The sequence below is a fragment of the Schistocerca gregaria genome, chromosome 2 (assembly GCF_023897955.1).
Source record: "Schistocerca gregaria isolate iqSchGreg1 chromosome 2, iqSchGreg1.2, whole genome shotgun sequence".
NCBI classification, from domain to species: Eukaryota; Metazoa; Arthropoda; class Insecta; order Orthoptera; family Acrididae; genus Schistocerca; species Schistocerca gregaria.
Window position 1 is genome coordinate 162,382,565 of NC_064921.1, and position 15,875 is coordinate 162,398,439.

The 15,875-nt window shown below is 37.5% G+C and overlaps 1 protein-coding gene across 2 annotated transcripts in view; it reads left to right on the top strand.

Moving 5' to 3' along the window:
- The window catches only part of LOC126336587 (disks large 1 tumor suppressor protein), a 4,198,467-nt gene that overhangs the window by 3,736,611 nt on the left and 445,981 nt on the right, over window positions 1–15,875 (top strand). For both annotated transcript variants that reach the window (XM_050000444.1, XM_050000445.1), the window contains one exon: window positions 3,143–3,242. In XM_050000444.1, the coding sequence (XP_049856401.1) occupies window positions 3,143–3,242 (100 nt within the window). The remainder of the gene's footprint in view (window positions 1–3,142; window positions 3,243–15,875) is intronic.

The following is a 15,875-nucleotide window of genomic DNA, read 5'->3' on the forward strand; positions in this document are numbered from 1 at the left end:
GTCATGATTTCAGAAGAGTCTTTTAAATATGCCATGCAGACTTTGCTAGCCTTATCTTTTTCATAAATATTCACTTATAGAGGTCCCCCCAAGAAATAATTATTCATAGCTTGTTTATACAAGCTAAGGACCCTGAGAGTCAGAGCAAGATTGAAAGAGAAACTTTGACGTGATTAGTGGCTCTGAAGCTTCTAAAGAAAAGTTATTTTTGTGAAAAATCGGGAAGAGACAATAAAACAGAAGATGAAATGAAGGAAAGGAAAACATCTAGGTCAAAGCACATGTATTGACATGTTCCCAAAGCTTGAAATGAAGTATTTTCATAGACTTTCCAAGATTTTTGTCGTAGCTAATGATTACATTCTCTGTCTTTCATAAGTTAGGAGATGTCACCTTTCAGTTGTAAATTACTTGTATGATTGATACTGTTTGTAACACTCAATGAGTTTTTTTATTTATTACATTATTGAAAGGATTTGAGTACTTCCAGCAGCAGATCAAATCTTAGAATTTGCAGTTGCGATAAAACCTATGCCAAAGCACAGGATAAATTCTATTGCAACTGACACTAAACTTTGTTTCACAAGCTCTAAGTTTGTACCTGATGACATCAGTAGCTGAAACATGTCAGTAATGTAATAAATAAAAATATATTAAGTCCTCTAGATAGTATTATTTGTAAAAGTTCATAATGACAACTAACTCATTTCACGAATTTCTTTCTTTTATCAATGCATTGTATTTTCTGTTGCAACAGTATTAAAGGTCTAGTACTATTTATTACAGTGAACTGAATTACACTGTAATATGTACTTTGCAATTATATGAGGGCAAGGAACAGATTCTCAACCTGGCAGTGAAATATTCTCTCTCTCTCTGTCTACGAAAAAAGTCAAAAGCACACAGATGTCATGATGTAGTCCCCTATTACCTCAGTGCATCACTTTGACCATTATCTTTCCATTACAAGTGTAATCCTGAAAGTTTTATAAAATATCCATGCACAGCAGCCAAATCCTTTTCACTGGGTGCAAAATATTTTCCAGCCATTGATTTTCTTATGTTTATGAGGAAAAGTGAGAGGGAGCCAATTGCAGTGAAGAGACTGGATATCTAACAATTTGTACTACAGATCCCACAATTTTCTCATTACCAAAGCACTTGTGTTGGTAGCTGCAGTGTGCTGTTGAAAGATGATTTGTTTTCTCTCCAGTCAGACACCTTCTCGCATAATTCTTTATCTGTGTGGTCCAGAGGACGAAAAAATTGACTTTTTAGGTGTAGGACTGACAGTATCCAGCCACTGCTTTGATTGCTGTTTTGTTTCCAGCTTGAAGTAATGGATTGATACATCTCAATCACATAGAAAATCTGTGCACAAGAGTATTAGGATTCTTCTAGAGAGAAGTCAAAGCTTGAAGCAGTGGTGTGAAACCACACAAATGTATTTGGATTCTTCTTCAAAGAGTTCAAACAAAAGCTGACAAATTCATTTTCACATTCAGCAAATGTGGCATTTTCATGTACAAAACTTTATAATAATTGATTCTTGATGTGAAATATTCCACAGTCTTTCTCTCAGATGTGCCTGTGACATAAACCTATAATCACCAGTTGTCGAATACCAGGTAGTGCACTTCCTCAGTGTTTTCATCTTTTGTTGGACATTTGGTTTCAGATGTACATTTTTTAACTCTTGAAACCTAAGGAGTAGACACTTTATAAACCTTGAATGATTTATATACATTTTCATTGGCAATAAACACCCCAAAACAAAACAAAATTTATATAGGTGACTATTCACCTGAATATGGTTTATGTACCATCTATAGAACAGTTCCTGTGAATCAGCAATGAAGTTCTTTTCTGATGCCCTTGAACAGTGATATAAATGAAGACAATCACTCCCAGTATAGTGAAGAAATTGTGCAGCTGATTGGAATATTTGTAAGAGGAAAATGTTGTAGATTTCTGTTAAAATTTTGCCTTCTAACAAACCATTGCCACTGACACTAATTGTGATTTTCCATAAAAAGACAGTTCAGTATTTTATTGTCCCTAGTGCTCATCTGTATGTGCAATGAAAGAAAGTGAGTTGAATAGATACGAAATTTAAAAAAAAAAATGGTTTAAAAATTTACTTTAACAATTTTGATTATTCAGTTGTTAATGATAAACTATTATCAATAGATCTGACTGTATTAAATAAATAAATAAATAAAATCAACAATTTAGGAAAAGATATGTTGCTACTTAATATAAAGACAACAAACAGACAGGCACAATTAAAAGACACTTGCACATTAGCTTTTGGCCACTTCATCAGAAAAAGAGGAATATACACCATTCATTCACACAAGCAAGCACACCTCAGGCAGTCCGCAGCTCATGGTCTAGTGGCTAACATTGCTGCCTCTGGATCATGGGGTCCCAGGTTAGATTCCCTGCTGAGCTGGGGATTTTCTCTGCCCAAGGACGTTGTTCATATTCTCCTCATCATTTCATTGTCATCATTATCATTCGAGACAGTGGCTGGATTGGACTGTGTTGAAATTGGCCTGTGTAGAAACTGGACTGTGTAGAAATTGGACTGGGTAAAAACTGGGACTTTGTACGGGCACTGATGATCGCGCAGTTGAGCGTTCCTTAGACCAAACGTCGTCATCAACACCTCAAGCACACATGACCAACAACTCCAGCAGCTAGCCCAAGCTGCAGGAGGTGGCAGTCATGTGCTTGCTTGGGTGAATGGATGGTGTGTGTTGCTCTTTTCGTGATGAATGCTGTGGCTGAAAGCTAATGTGTAAGTGTCCTTTAATTGTGCCTGTCTGGAACTTGACATATCATGTTTATGGTAAATAGCAATCTATCTTTTTCCACATTGTTAATATTCCGAACTGGCATTTCGATTGTTGAAATAAATAAAATGTAACAAGACAGGTACACAAAGTTGCACTTGAGCTAATGGTGGTGATGGCAGACTTTATTACACAGGCTGGCGTAGTGCATTGAATTACTAAAAATTGGGAGAGCACATCTGTTTACTGTCCACTTATAATTTTGACACACTCATTTGCAATGCACTTTTTGAAAAGGAAAGGGCTTCAGTAGTTTTTTGCTTAAACATACTTTCTTGTTGCAGCTCCGTCAGAATCACAGATGCCATACTCCGATTCTCTCAACACTCCAATGACACTGCAGGCATCGACACCACGAGCTGTCAGTGAAGAAGACGTCTCTAGGTGAGTAATTATGTCCATAAATTTTGTAACGAACACTTTGTATAGTACAAAAGTTTTAACATTCAAAAGTGGATGTTAAGTTGCTTTTGTATTTTAAGAATGTAAAGGGACTTAACATTTGTTATTTCTTGACTGCTTGAGAATATTTCTTGACTGACTGACAAGATTTTAGGTATGCATGTGGGTGTCATTCACTTTTTATAGTACAAAAGAATCTAGGTAAGACTAGGTGTAATCCGAATTACTGAAAATCCAGATAATTCAGAAATATTCTACTCTATGCAAGAACTCTACTATGTACCACAGTACACAGTCCTCAGTTAGAATATTGCTGCGCGGTGTGGGATCCTTACCAGGTGGGATTGACGGAGGACATCGAGAGGGTGCAAAGAAGGGCAGCTCGTTTTGTATTATCGCGTTATAGAGGAGATAGTGTGGCAGATATGATACACGAGTTGGGATGGAAGTCATTACAGCATAGACGTTTTTCGTCGCGGCGAGAGCTTTTTACGAAATTTCAGTCACCAACTTTCTCTTCCGAATGCGAAAATATTTTGTTGAGCCCAACCTACATAGGTAGGAATGATCATCAAAATAAAATAAGAGAAATCAGAGCTCGAACAGAAAGGTTTAGGTGTTCGTTTTTCCCGCTCGCTGTTCGGGAGTGGAATAGTAGAGAGATAGTATGATTGTGGTTCGATGAACCCTCTGCCAAGCACTTAAATGTGAATTGCAGAGTAGTCATGTAGATGTAGATGTAGATGTAGATGTACTAACCATTTATTGTGGCTCTAAGAAGAAACACTTTTCTTTTACTTGAACTCTATAGTTATGTTTATTTACTGAAATAGTGTGTAAAGCTTTTTTTTTCTTCAAGCGTTTGTGGCATTTGAGAGCTGCACAACTGCCTAAACTTCTTACTAACATAAGTTCGGCTGGAGTTACTTCTGGCTGACATTCTAGGTAAACCACTGGTTTTTCCAGCTCTGGAGGCATTATTTCTTCCCCTGAAATGCCACCTTCATTGATGACTTTGTCATCACTGTCATTTTCTGTAGTACAACAGGCAGCAGTACAAATTTTGTCATTGGTCATGAAGCTGTAACAGCATGACTATCATTCTGCAACCAGGCATCTATGTCACTATCGTCTAATCGGAATTAATAGTTTGGTGACTTTATCCCAAGAAGATGCAACTATAAAAGTCATGTTTTTAAATATTGACCTATTTAAATACATAAATCACACCAGCTGCTCCCTCTTCTTCAGTTAATTTACCCAGTAAAGAGGGAGCAGCTGGTGTGATAGAGTACTGTATAAAGGTTTGGTGTTCATCAGTGCATCTTGATCCACCGGTTGTAGAAGAGCTGTTACTTTAGGACAGAAGAACTTCACTCTGATGTCACCACTGATGAGCTGCTCCACTCTCGGATGTGACGGTGCATTGTCAGCAAACAATATGGCCTTTGGTAGAAGACTCTCTTCCTCCAAATATCTTACACTTGTCACAAAATCATAATGAAATCAGTGTTTAAAAATACCACTGTCCATATATGCATTATTTTTTGATTTGTAGACAACTGCCAGACAGGACCCATTAGCATGTTTCACTGCATGCAGATGTATTAATTTTTCTTTCAACGGGAGAGGGACTTAGTGTCTTATGAATGCATTGCTACAAGTCATAATTGTAATTTGACCCTTACAAGTCTTATAACACCTAGCTGAGTCATCTAATTTGAAAGTCGGCATATTAATGGGTAACATCCAGTAAATAAGTAAAAATTTATCTGCATTATAAATCTGTTTTTGCTGCAGCTGCTTTAGCTCCCAAAAAACTTTCAACTGACACTGAAAGCTGGCATATGCCATGCTGAGCTTCCATCTTTACAGTCAGGCTGTCTGTGAAGTTAGGATCATCATCTGGTAGCTTGCTGTTCAAGTTTAGTGGCTTTTCCTACAACATTAGACTGAACCTCTTGTCTCGCTAAACCAAGTGAATAATGCTGAATCCATTTTTCCATTTCTTGCTTTTTTTATTGTACAGTAGTACTGCAAACTATCTTTGGGCATCGTTTTAAAGCAGAAGGTTTCAATTTCTTTTTGGTGGTTCTTCAAGCGTGACACAATTGATGTTACTTACTTTCTTTTGCAACTGTAAGAAAGTCTAATTAAAACCAAGTGTGTTTTGCTTTATACTGAAGCATCTTCAGTGGGCACTGTAACAATATAGTCTATTCCTCTTAAAATTTTGCTTGCTAAGATAATGAAAAGTTCACTTTAATTTACTACCATAAACATTATTAATTCTTACCATTGCTCACAGTGTTGTTATTGTTTAAATAATTCTTCATGTTCTTCCATGTATATGTGTTGAATTTTAAGGCACAGCACTTTCACTAACACCTAACATATGCATTATACAACTTGTATATCTGCAACTGCAGAAGAAAGAGGCCAAAAAACAAAGAAGAAAACAATTTGTGTAACTGCACCATATTCTGCAGCCTTGTTTATCATCAGTTCTCCTTTGTTTGTTCCATTTAGTGTTTCCAACTTTTTGTCTATTGAAGCAACCACTATCTTTTACTTGGCAGTCATTTCATTCACACACACTGAAAATGTGGAAGCAACAGACCACTACTGGTACACATCTTAACTCTGTATGTAACAGATCCTCTCTGACTGTAGTAACAGTAGCTGGAAATGAGGGACTCGTGATTTCTGTGCTGCCTATGGTGCCACATGTACTGCACATTTTTGTGTTAAAACGGAAAAGGAAAAAAACTGCTAATCTGGATAAATCAGAAATCTGGATTAATAAGGACCAGATCAATGACGTTTTCGTGTAATAGATTGTGTAGACATTTTGAGTATAGACTTTCCGGCCATCTTATGAATGAGTGACTGTAGCTACAGCTCTGGATATATCAGTATGGCAATGAACAATCTGTAGCTCTGTACCTGAACCCAAAATTTTGTTGATTAATCAGTACACTGGAAAATTTTGTTGAAATGTGTATTAGTTGCGGTCACAAGTGATGACCTGGAGTATGGACAGAAGTAGACAAAGATACCACATTTGTTGGCAAAAATGAAAATTATAATTGTACAGGATGTAATAAGGAGTAAACCTTGAAACTTTAAATCCAGGAAAAGATCCTTTTACTGGAGGCTGAAAACTCACTTTTCTCATTAGAATGTAGGTGTATTGTAATTATATTTTTTCTAAAAAGTTGAACTTTCCCATCAATATTTACTCACAGTCACGTATTTAAGACAGTATGAATAAGTTTTTCATGTAAGAAGACTGAAAATGATTAGAATTTAACACCTTCCTCCCTAACTTCAAGGCTATTAGAGATAGATAAATCCTGTGAAAACCAATGAGTTTTGTCTTTTACAAATTATATGATTGCAATGGAATATAAATGAAATTTTATTTAATACTAACAGGAGAACTACCTATCGTCCCATTTTTATATCAAAATAATATCTGAATGCAGATGTCCGACAAGGATGTAGTACTAAAGGGATGGGACAGCAGCTCAGATGGAATATGAAGTGATGAGAAATATAAAGGTTCTGTTTTGTTTGTTTATAATTTGACACTAACACAGCCAAAGATTTAAATAGCTGAATAGTTGTCCACATATTGAAAAAATGCAATCTAAATTTTATTAGAGGACATGGTTTAAGATTTTTTCTTAGCATTTTGTTTTCAGGAAGGATAAAGCCAAAGATGTAAGGCAGCTATGTTAACCAAAGTAAAATTACTCAGAATCTTGTGTCATAGCGTTCTTTTGGTTAATAGGAAGACCTGAAGCAATCACAGGGAAGCTTAAGACTTAATGATACTTTTGGAATGAGATAAATGTTTGCATAATGATTAACATATGATGATTGTAAATGATTTGTATGGGTGAATGTACACAGTTACAGTTTTTGTCCCCACTGCTATTGGTTTACTCAGTTGTTGAGAAGCTGTGCCACTATTTGTCATGTAAAACCAAAACTGATGAATATGCAACACAAATGAAAATTAATGTGATTTTTATTTTAAATGAACGGATTAATCCATTAGCGCCCCAAATTATTTGTTGTTAATTATTTATGTTTTTTACCTTTATCTTGTTTGTTGTACTGTAAAAGAAGCATTGAAAATGAAAAAGCGATTTTTAATTTACTGGTGTAATACGCTCTATCTTATAACAACGAAAGGCAGTCTCTTCTTCTCATCCCGTCCGGTAAGTCTACCCTGGCCTGGGGTTCAGGTGACTTTTTTTTTAACTGTACCCCTTTCCCTAAACCACTCCAGCCCCTTTCCTTCAACCCTCTACCTTCCCCTTTAACTCACTGCTAGAAGAAGGAGCCACTGGCTCTGAATGCTTGCAAAAGTTAAACCCTTTTGTGTGTGGGTTCCTTTGGTTCTGTTTGGTGAGTAGTTTTTTTTGCTCTATCCTATAGATAACTCTAACCACTACAGGAAGCAAATTATACATAGTTTACACGTTTTTGTACTGAAAGAAACAAATGAGACATGAGTAGAAGTTACAAATCAAAAACAAAGACAACAACAACAAATTACTTGGTATGATAAGCTGCAAAACATTCAACACAGTCCCAAGTTACATTTTTTGCAATGGGTAGCTGTTGATGTTTTACAGTTCATACTAACACATTGTCTTTTTTTCTTTTTAGTTCCTGTATTTTCACAATTAGATGGTTCAGTACTATAGTACTGGAGTGTGGGTATCACATCCGTTCAGTGCTGTTGCATACCTCCTCATGTGTACCAGCACAATTTCTCCTTGAAATTATGCATTAGAAAACTGTATTTTCATTTTTACAGTAGAGTATACAGGCATTGTGTACATTGACACCCAGTAAGCAGCTGAACAGAGCCTATTACCATTTCCTGTTATAGGTATTTATCCTGCACTGATTCAATTAATGAGTCATTTGATAAGTTCCACCCATGTGCTTGTTGTATTCTGTCAGGGTGGAGGGAGTCTTCATGCCATTTATGCAGATACAGATCAGTATCCTTCTGTAGGCAGATGGATACTACCTCTTCCATCCTTCTCTATTTCCTTCTTTCCACAGGGGCAATTTTTGGGGCTATGATTTTTGGTCACAGTCACTGTGTCCCCAAAATAATACAAAATTACAACAGCAATAGGCATAATCCCATAACCCATAGTAATTAGTAAAATGCTTTCATTGGTGCTTAGTGTTAATTATATGATAGCTCCGAGTAAGAATACTCAGTGCAGAATGACAAAGGCAGTTAGCGTACATAGTAGTCACTTTACTAGTAGCACTCCAGTTCAAAGAAAAACCTGTGCACACACAGCTGTTTTCAGAGCGACGTGTAATGATGAAAATGTACCATGTGTCCCTTTGATACAATTAATGTTCCATAAATCTAAATAAATAACATGGTTGTTGATATATGAAGGAGATTTTTTCCAATTTTTGCCACCTGAATGACAAATTATCTTAATTGTTATACTTACTCTAAACCCATGGTGTGATGAAAAGTTGGACTACTGAAAAAAAATCCTTAAATTCAATTGTTTCCAGCAGTGGATTGCTTCTCATAACTATTGACACATGAGTGAGAGAACAGATGTTCAACCACCATTAAATAAGAATAACAAGAGTATAGAAATTCATTGTTGTCCAAAGTAATTAGCAAAAGTCCAGTCCTGTCACATGTACCATTAATGTCACACTTGGCACTCATAGCTTTTACAACAGTGCTCATAGTTTTTACAAAAGCTTTGAGTTATAGAAAATACAATTACATTGCTCTTGCACAGCTGCTCATCAGCTATCCTGGTGTACAGTGTGAAGCATCTGATGTAAGGTACAGGGAAAAAAAGACATCATGTATGTAAGGGGAATATGCACCTCCACATGGAAGGATGAAAGAAAAGAGAAAAACAGAATGTAGATATAAAAAGGTAGCAAGGTAAGAGCTAACACGACGATCATGATATAAAGAGAACTGGAAATAGCGTCTCAAGCACATCCTTAATAAAGTAATTTAAAGTGAAAAGTGATGAATTGGCATACATTTTCTTTCGTATGAAGAGTAACTGAATTATCTTGTGTAAAGAAGGGAGAGAGATAAGAATAGGACTGTCAATTTGTAATCATTGTATTTATAACGTTTTTTCAAAGGTGTTTTTATGCTTGATAAACTGCCATTTTAATCCTCTTTCTGCTCATTATTATTCCTTCACCATGTGCTCACTTATTTCTCCCATTCCTAAGCTATACATATGTATGCCACAGTTAATTCAAGGAATTAAAATGATGTGTGTACTGATACTTCTATCCATACAGTTACAAAGATAACTGATAAAAGACAGGAGCATTTCCACTTGGGCTGTTCAACTGGATTAAATACTTTGTCTTACACTTGTGATCAGTTTCAACTCTATAACATAACAGTAACAACCAAGAGAGACCACTAATCCATTCAATAAAAAACCTGTGCAAGCACACAGTAGGTAATGTAGATACAGGGAGGTGCAGACACGATTACTAATAGTGGCTGTGAAAACATACCTACAATAAGTACATGTCTGAAACAATTATCCAGTGTAAGTTCAAACATGGCATTTGCATCCAAAGGTGGGATACAAATTGCAACATAACACTGCAAAACTGCTTATTGATTATGACTGCAACAGTAAGTACTAGTGGTACAAAACTTAATGGTGAGGAAACAACTGGACAAATATGTCCTTTGAAGCCACATACACTCTTGTGCCAAAATTGTAAGACCAACAACTTAATAATGTGTTGATCTACCTTTGGAACATAATGCAGCAGTGATTCATCATGGCATGGATCTGCCAATCGTTGTTAGGTTTCTGGAATTATGTGGACGAGATGTTTACCTTCAGGTCATGCAGTTCCTATAAATTATGAGCTGGTGGTTTGTGGTGTAGAGCTGGCAGCCAATAGTGGCCCACATGTGTTTCATCATGTTAAGGCATCAGCACGAGTTCTTTATCACGCTCATCAGACCACTGTAGTCAGATTCTGGCCTTGTGATACAGACATCCCAATGGAAGATGTCATCAACTTCAAGGAAGACATCAGACATGTGAAGCAGAATAATTTTCACACATTAATTTTACATTACCAACAGCCTCAGTTGCAATGTTTACCTAGTCTTACCTATGTCTCAGTTGGGATAACCCAGCCTTCTTCAGAATAAAATGAACAATGATTTGTCCATAATGGACAACATCAAAAACTAAAAAGTATAATATAGTGATACATCGTCATATTGGAATAATTTATCTGGGAAACAGCCTTGGCCCCACTTCGCGGCTGCAATACGGCAGCAATGGAAGTTGTACTTTGGGCTGTATGTAACCACAACCTACATTCCAAAAATTATTATGGATGCAAAAGAAATATTATTAGTGTTGTTTTTCTGTTTGCACAGGTATGGTGTCACATGCCACACTGTCATTAAGTTATGTGTCAAAGGCAACATCTGGTTTCGGTAGGTTCAGTTGACCCAACTGACCTATCAGTAAGTGTACAATTGATGTATATTGAATTTCTATTGTTGTAAGATTCTCAAAGTAAATCATTTTACATATACTTACAACTACAAAAGGAGTACATCACATAAATACTTACTATTCAGTCAGGTTGAGTAAAAAAAGTTGACATCAAACACAGACACTACTACATCAATTACAAGAGTTAAAACATAAATATATGAAAATCTTTCAGGTCAGCATAAATAGCTGTCAGTATAAATACATCATCCTAAAGACATAAAAAGAAGAGCTTAAGAAGCTCAACACTGTGAGGGTACACTGAGTAGAAAACAAAGAACAGTTAAACAACTTATAATGTACCTCATTCCACACACACTTGTGTGCAGTGCAGTGGGTAGGGTAGTTGACAACTGATTAGATGAAAACCATGAAGTGAACCATCATGAGCATTTATTGCTTCTTTAGAATGAAAAATGGTCTTCTTTTGTTCCTATTGCTATTGCCCTTACGGGTGTGTCACGGCATTGTGATGTTAAAATAAAATAACTGTCAGTGTTTTGGCTACTGCTTTGAGGTGACTGTTTCTGGTCAGTCAAAGTTGTTGTATATGTGCTGTTGGTTCTGTTGTCTTCTATTTGTCAAACTGCAGCTATCATTGTGACTTGTGTGAGAGGAAGATATGCAGAAGGAGGGAGCTCAAGAGTGAAACAGATGAATTTTTGTCGGTTACCTTCAGTGGACTGCATGGAAGTTGCCACTTTAATATAGTGTTAGTTATGCATTTCCCAGTTTATTCTGGAATCTGTTAGTGCCTGTTTCTTGTTTTGGTAGTATGTCTACTATTAACCAAGCAGCTCATTTCTAAAAGCACAGTTAGTCTTTCAGCAAGGACTATAGTAGCCCAAATGGCAAGGCATTTTGCTCTCTCAGTGGTCTCCCTGCCCCCCCCCCTTTTTTCAGGTAGCTGCGTAGCCTAAATGGAGACTTTTCTAAATTAGTGGGGTTGGAACAAATTTCCTGACATTCTCTCACTGGTAACTTGTTATCTTGTCTGAGCTGTTAGCAAACCTGATGCTTTACTAAAATGTTGCATTTGTTAATAGGCTGTATCCATTGTACCAAATGTAGATCAGTCCACATTCATAGCATGTGAACATTCAACCTGGCGACTGTAGTCAAGACCGAGCAATGTCCGAGGCTGTTCCTGCTAATTTACACTAGATTAATACTTCTACGCAGAATATCTGCAGCACTCTGCAGTTAGCTTGATACCTACTGTTCTTCTGCTTGTTGTGATGCCCTTTGTGGTCCCGTTCTCAGTGATAATTACCTTCCAGTATAGCTGTGTGTTTTACAACACCCACTTTTTGTGTCGCAGGGAGGTACGCTGGCTCCGGTTAAAATCTGCCCAGGGCCAGCATGCCAGCCAGCTTGGATATGGTTTTTATGTGGTTTCCCACATTCCACTAGGTGAATACTGGACTGATACCCACATCCCACCTCAGATACACTCTTTGCATATATTTCAAAAACTTTCTCACACTTTCACATAGAATTTACTCTAGGCACAGACAGATAGGGTCCACTTATTCTGTACTATGGGTGAATAGGAGACTGACGACCTTTGATGTTTAGTCTCCATAAACCCATAGTCAGCAGCAGCTCACTGATTATTTAGCATTGTATTTATGCTTAGAAAGTGGTATGAAGCTTTTGTAGCTTAACTCTCATACTCTAAGCATTAGTGGTTTCGTGTGCCTTTGTGCTAGTTAACTTATCACTAAATTCTTCTGGTTTAAATGGTGGTGAGGCATAGGCACTCAATTACCTGTCAGTTCCAACTGGCCTTCTCAGTACTCTGTGTAATTGTGTCCTGTAAACTTCGACATTGACCAAAGATAGCATGTAATTCTTTATAATTTCCACTATTAATTATATAAAGGAATGCTTCAGTTTTATGTAATATCCATACATGTGGCCAAATAAGAGATGCGTCAGCAAATTTGCTGTAATTCTTTAGGCTGAGCTTGGTGGGAGGAGGATTCGGGTAGGTGTTTCTCATTGAAAACCTCCATGAACTGAGTCAATGTTATAATTTAATGTAAAAAGTTATCATTAAGTATGTACAGGTGTTGGACAAAAATTGAGAACTGCAAAAAACACAACTTATTACCATGTATGATACGGTCTAGGAAACCAATTGGCATCCAAAACAGCTTCCAGCAATCTCAGAATGGATAAACACAGGTCCTGTATGGTTTTGTAGGAAATCTGTATTGTTCTTCCTGAAAAATAGTTGCAGTTTCAAGTGACAATGATGGAGGTGGACAGTGATCTGGCATCCTTATCTACAAAGTATACCACAAAGGCTGAATAATATTGAAATCTGGTGACCTTAGTGGTCAGGGGAGATGTTAATATTTATCTTCATGCTCACAAAACCAGTTGTGGGTGATGTTGAGTTGTGTGAACAGGAACTGTGTCATTGTGGGACACAGAATCAAGTTGGGGAACAAATATTGTATCATAACTGTATCACTGATCAGTCAAAATGGTCACGTAATCCTTGGTAGTAACACGACCTTGCAGAGTAAGCATGAGACCCATGGAATACTGTGATATGGCTGCCAAAAGTCATCACCAAATACCTGTCATGTTCCACTCTTCTGATGTAAATTCTGCCAGAACATGGAAACAGTGTGAAAAAAGACTCTTATGACCAAATGAGGTTCTTCCACTGCTCCATAGTACAGGTTTTATGGCTTCAGCACCACATTTCCTTGTTACAAGCATTTATATCACAGATGAGTGGCTTTGGAATTCCAGCTCGCCCTGTTAAGCCCTGCTTCTGAACCTCCTGTCATGTTGCTTTGGTGGTGACAGGGTTCTCGAGTGCGACATTCAGTTCTGCAGGGACTTTTGCAGCTGTTGTCCTCGTATTTTTCACCACAATCACATCATTGAGCGTCTGTCGTGATCATTCAACACACACTTTTGTCCACATTGTGACTTAGCAGATGACTTTTTCCACTTTCCCTATCTGCAGTATAAATCTTTGATGTGTACCTCAAGAAACACTGAACGCTTTGCATAACTTGGTTACAGGAAGCAACTTACCACACGAGCACCAACAATTTGCCCTCCATTGAATTCACTTAGCTCTGAAAAATGCATTCAAAATGACTATGACTGAAACTTGCAGTATACTGAGGACATTGCTCAGGTGCCATTCGTGATCAGATACAAACATCCCAACCAGCAGGTTTTGATAGCATCTGCATTTATGTTCAAAAACGCATTTCTCATGGTGTTTCCATATTTTTGTCCAACCCCTGTATGTTAAAAGTAATGTTGTTTTACAAGTTTGATAGAGTGCACAGAGTCCTATACTAATGACTGATGGCCCACAAGAGGACTTAACTTCGATTATCACCAGGAGGTATGTGGAAAAAACCTCTAACAACTATATTATGAAAGCATAGACTGCTACGCACCATGTATATGGCCCAATGAGTTGCAGACAGGCACAACAAAAAGACTGTTACACATTGAGCTTTCGTCCAAAGCCTTCTTTAGAGAAGTAAACACACACACACACACACACACACACACACACACACACACACACACACACACACACACATTGATGTAAGCAAGCATACCTCATGTATACATGACCTCAATTCATCTCATATCACTTTGCAACTTGATGCCTGGATATTTAAATGACTTCACTGTGCCAAGCAGGGTACTATCAATACTGTATCCAAACATTACAGGTTTGATCTTCTTACTCATCTACATTAATTTACATTTTTCCACATTTAGGGCTATCTGCCATTTATTACACCAACTGGAAATTTTGTCTAATTTGTCCTTTATCTTCCTACAGTGACTCAACTTTGATACATTACCATTCACCACAGCATCATCAGCAGTCCTTTCCATAATATTGTTGATATTACAACTTGGACTAACTGTAGTATGTGTATAGATATAAACAGACAGAGACAATACAATTGGATCAATGAAAAAATATACTGTCCAAGTAGCAGCAGGTAGAAACATATACGAAGGTTAAAGGAATGTGCATGCTTTGGAGCCACTGGCTCCTCCCTCTGGCATAAGACCTGAAGAGGAAGGAAGAGGGGCAAAGGAAAAGGACCGGCAAGGTTTAGGAAATGAGGAGAGTTGTGGAAAAGTCAGCCAGAACCCCAATTCAGAGGAGACTTAGTAGATCGGATGAGAAGGAAAGACTGGTTGTTGGGGACTACAGTGAACAAGATTTGAAAACTTGAGAGCTTAAAGGTTGAAAATAGGGTAATAAGCAAGACAGTGATTACTGACAAAACATCATGCAAGAGTTAATAACAGCTGAAAGCTAAGTGCATTGTAGGTAGTAGAGGTAGGGGGAATAGACAGGTCAGAAAATACAAGATACAGCAAACTAAAAGGGAGTGAAGAAAGGAATAATTACTGAGAAGAAATGCAGAGACTGAAGAAATTAACATAGAACCAGAAAGTAAGTTCCAGTTATTTCCAAAGATGACATGAATTGTCAGAAGGGATTGTGCATGTGGAAGAATACAGAGGAGGTATAAGGGAATAATGCAGTACAGTTTCAGTCTTGTGATGGCAGTGGTTACCACACAGTCTTAGGATCAAATGGCTGCTTTAATGCCGTGTCCCAACAACTTTGAGGTTCATGCAGTAATCCGATTTGTGCACACTCAGAAGCAGTCTCTAGCAGAGCTCCATTGCCAGTTGTACCATGCGTGTGGATGTGACATTATGAGTGACTACTCAGCTCCAATGGTGCAGGCAGTTCACTGAAGGACAAACTAATATTCACTATGAAGGCTGTAGTGGCTAACTGTCCCTGGTGACATCAAAACTGATAGAAAGTGTGCATCAAGCAGTTTTGCAGAACCGGTACTTCACAGTTTTCTCTCATCAGTTACCACAGTTGTCTTGCTCACTGTTGCACAAAATTATCTCCTGGTGGCTCGGTTTTCACAAAGTGCATGTCAGATGGTGCCAAGGAAAGTGAGAGATGAACACAAAATGAAATGCTGCAGCATTGACAGTCCTACAGCAG